At 58.4% G+C, this 3,942-nt stretch overlaps 1 protein-coding gene across 4 annotated transcripts; it reads left to right on the plus strand.

Annotated features, from left to right (window-relative positions):
- The first annotated feature begins 331 nt into the window (after positions 1-331).
- Positions 332-3,664, plus strand: TNFSF13 (TNF superfamily member 13). Of its 4 annotated transcripts, none has more exons than XM_021928681.2 (7): positions 332-424; positions 1,117-1,346; positions 1,677-1,755; positions 1,898-1,945; positions 2,103-2,221; positions 2,403-2,541; positions 2,785-3,664. In XM_021928681.2, the coding sequence occupies exons 2-7, from the start codon at positions 1,140-1,142 to the stop codon at positions 2,892-2,894; spliced, it is 702 nt and encodes a 233-aa protein (XP_021784373.1). In that variant the 5' UTR covers positions 332-424; positions 1,117-1,139; the 3' UTR covers positions 2,895-3,664. The 4 variants fall into 4 exon arrangements, with proteins under 4 accessions (XP_021784373.1, XP_009187826.1, XP_021784372.1 ...); XM_009189562.3 differs by having other exon boundaries at positions 342-1,346; positions 2,785-2,878; positions 3,060-3,664; XM_009189560.4 differs by lacking the exon at positions 332-424 and having other exon boundaries at positions 434-1,346; positions 2,785-2,933; positions 3,060-3,664.
- The last annotated feature ends 278 nt before the right edge of the window (positions 3,665-3,942 follow it).

The following is a 3,942-nucleotide window of genomic DNA, read 5'->3' on the forward strand; positions in this document are numbered from 1 at the left end:
GGAAGGGGGGCGTTACGGAGCGGCACAGCTGGAATTCCAGGATGATGTTCAGGCTTGGGAGTGGGGACCTCCATGCTTCCAACCCCCGGGTGGGAGCAGAGGCAGAAAGGCACACCGCCCAGGAAAAAATCAATCGTCCGCCCAAGGTACAGCAGAAGCGGCCTCCTAGGAGGCGGACTTCCTCCTCCGGGGGAATCCCTCCCTGGCTGGGAGGAGCAGGGGCCCTTCCTCTTGGTGGCCTCGGGACATTCAGCAGGTGCTGGCATAGGCCCTTGCTGGGAGGTGGGGTGGGCAGGAGCCAGCCTGGAGGAGGGGCTCAGAGTCAGCAAGCACACGGGAACCCGGAACCCTGTGTGCCGGGGAGGAATCCTGCAGTGGCCGGGGGCTTGGGGCTGCTGCTTTGTCTCTTCGTCCAGAGCCTTATGTAAGAGCTTTTCTCGGGAAACAGGAAGTCCTGCTTGCCAAGTTCAGCACAGGGAGTAGTGCAGGCCTTATTCCAACACACCCGGCCCAGCCTTAACCCCAGAACTCAGCCAGTTTCTTGCTTCCGTGCCCCTGGTTCTCCTCCCCACCGAGCCCACCCCTCCTTTTCCACCTTCAGTCACCCCTAGTAAACTGCCCCAGTGATCTCTGCTGTGCCTGAGCCAGAGGGTCTTTCACCCTCGCCCTGACCCTGGACACTGCCCAGCTTGGCCCCCCATCCTGCTCCTGGCACCATGCCCTCTCGCCAGCCAACCTTCCCTCCCCCAACCCTGGGGCCGCCCTAGGGTTCCTGCGCACTGGCTGTTCCTCCTGGGTGTCACTGGCAGCCCCGTCCTTCCTAGAGGGACTGGAACCTAATTCTCCTGAGGCTGAGGGAGGGTGGAGGGTCTCAAGGCAACACTGGCCCCACGACGGAGTGCCAGGAGCACTAACAGTACCCTTAGCTTGCTTTCCTCCTCCCTCCTTTTTATTCTCAAGTTCCTTTTTATTTCTCCTTGCGTAACAACCTTCTTCCCTTCTGCACCACTGCCCGTACCCCTACCCGCCCCGCCACCTCCTTGCTACCCCACTCTTGAAGCCACAGCTGTTGGCAGGGTCCCCAGCTCATGCCAGCCTCATCTCTTTTCTCGCTAGCCCCCAAAGGGCCTCCAGGCAACATGGGGGTTCCGGTCAGAGAGCCGGCACTCTCAGTTGCCCTCTGGTTGAGTTGGGGTGCAGCTCTGGGGGCTGTGGCTTGTGCCATGGCTCTGCTGACCCAACAGACAGAGCTGCAGAGCCTCAGGAGAGAGGTGAGCCGGCTGCAGAGGACAGGAGGGCCCTCCCAGAAGGCAGAAGGGTATCCCTGGCAGAGTCTCCCGGAGCAGGTGAGTGAGGGGAGGAGGGTGTCTGCGAGAGAAGGATGGTTAGCATGGGGGGGTCTCTGGGCCTCCTGGTCTGCAAAGTTTCAAGGGGGTGCAAGAGAGGGTCTCTGGTTTGGAAGTCAGGGGCGCGGCCATTCCAGGAAAGGAAACTGTTAAAGGTTAATGCTTCTCATACCTAACAAATCCTGGAGGGCAGCCAGCACCAACACTCAGGTTGCTGGGAAAAGGTGCATGAGAGATTTGAGGCATTTCGGGGGCAGGGGAGGGCTGGGAAGGAAGGCTGGCTGGGACTCTTGCATCTTAATCTAACCCTGATCCTCTTTCCATGAGCAGAGCTCCGATGCCCCGGAAGCCTGGGAGAATGGGGAGAGATCCCGGAAAAGGAGAGCAGTGCTCACCCAAAAACAGAAGAGTGAGGCTTCCAGGGTGCAGCAGGGGTGGGAGGTGTGCAGCAGCATGGGGATTGTAAGCCTGAGTCAGGGTGAGGGTGGAGGCTGCCAACAGCACAACGGGGAAAAGTGGACACGGCTGAGATTCCCTCCTTCTCTCCTCAGAGCAGCACGCCGTCCTGCACCTGGTTCCCATTAACGCCACCTCCAAGGGTTAGCACTATTTTAAATATGGCTTTGGGGAGGGGCAATAACCAGCAACTCTCGGGCTGGCACTTGGGCTCAAGGGGTTCTTATAGGTGAAAGGGAAAGAACCAAAAAGGATCTGAGAGTGCCAAGAAATCCTGACCGACACACTTCTCACCTCCAGATGACTCCGATGTGACCGAGGTGATGTGGCAACCAGCTCTTCGGCGTGGGAGAGGCCTACAGGCCCAAGGATATGGTGTCCGAATCCGGGATGCTGGAGTTTATCTGCTGTATAGCCAGGTAACCCCGCCACACTCTGAGCTTCACAAGGGGCCTCTTTGGCCCGATACTGAGGGTTCCTGACCCCTCTATTCATACCAAACCTAGCAGACCCTTCATTCTTCCCTCGTTATCGCTCCTGAGGCCTCCCAGAACTGAGCCAGGCCACCCTGTTTTCTTCAACATCTCCCTTTCCTGCCAGGTCCTGTTTCAAGACGTGACTTTCACCATGGGTCAGGTGGTGTCTCGAGAAGGCCAAGGAAAGCAAGAGACTCTATTTCGATGTATAAGAAGTATGCCCTCCCACCCGGACCGGGCCTACAACAGCTGCTATAGCGCAGGTGAGAGCCGTGTGGGCAGCCGAAAGCAGGACATCTCTGACAGGGGGTGCAGTGCAGGGAGCTACCAATTGGAGGGAGGCTGGAAACCTAAACAGAGGCGGGCCTCTTCATTCTGAGGAGTGAAGTGCAGAATGCCTGGGTCCTTACAGGAGGTAGAGGAACGGTGGAGCTGGAAAGGCAGGGGGAAGCAGGGCATCTGGATGGCTGTGCTTCACTGCGAATCTACTTTCTCTCTTTTCTCAGGTGTCTTCCATTTACACCAAGGGGATATTCTAAGTGTCATAATTCCCCGGGCAAGGGCGAAACTTAACCTCTCTCCACATGGAACCTTCCTGGGGTTTGTGAAACTGTGATTGTGTTATAAAAAGTGGCTCCCAGCTTGGAAGACCAGGGTGGGTACATACTGGAGACAGCCAAGAGCTGAGTATATAAAGGAGAGGGAATGTGCAGGAACAGAGGCGTCTTCCTGGGTTTGGCTCCCGGTTCCTCACTTTTCCCTTTTCATTCCCACCCCCTAGACTTTGATTTTACGGATATCTTGCTTCTGTCCCCCATGGAGCTCCGAATTCTTGCCTGTGTGTAGATGAGGGGCGGGGGACGGGCGCCAGGCATTGTCCAGACCTGGTCGGGGACCACTGGGAAGCATCCGGAACAGCACCACCATCTAGCGGCCGCTCGAGGGAAGCACCTGCCGGTTGGCCGAAGTCCACGAAGCCGCCCTCTGCTAGGGAAAACCCCTGGTTCTCCATGCCACACCTCTCTCCAGGTGCCCTCTGCCTCTTCACCCCCACAAGAAGCCCTATCCTACGTCATTCTCTCCAAATATCGGACCCCAGTTTCCATCACTATCTCCAAAGATGTATCTATTATGCGCCCGTCTACAGGGGGTGCCCGACGAGGACGGTGCCTTCGCAGTCAAATTACTCTTCGGGTCCCAAGGTTTGGCTTTCATGCGCTCCATTGCCCCGGCGTGGCAGGCCATTCCAAGCCCTTCCGGGCTGGAAGTGCTGTCGGGGGAGCCTCGGATGTATCGTACGCCCTGGTGTTGGTGTTGCCTCACTCCTCTGAGCTCTTCTTTCTGATCAAGCCCTGCTTAAAGTTAAATAAAAGAGAATGAATGATACCCCGGCTCCATTTCCCCTACTGCCTCGCCTCAGCCCGGTCCTCGTACGGGGATCTCCCGCCCTCCTGCCTCTCCTGTGGCGCGCCCCGCGCCGGACCAAGGTACTAGGGGCGCCGCTAGGGTCAGGCCGGCGAGAGCGGAGAAGACAGAGCGCGGCGCAAAAAGGAAAGTGGCTGGGACCCCACGCGCGGCCGGGAGGCAGATGTGCGCAGGCGCAGTCCTGTGTACCGCTGTGGGCGGGCCGGTCCCGTGGCGCCGGCGTCCTCGGGTAGGCGGGA

The sequence above is a fragment of the Papio anubis genome, chromosome 17, assembly GCF_008728515.1.
Source record: "Papio anubis isolate 15944 chromosome 17, Panubis1.0, whole genome shotgun sequence".
Classification (NCBI taxonomy): Eukaryota; Metazoa; Chordata; class Mammalia; order Primates; family Cercopithecidae; genus Papio; species Papio anubis.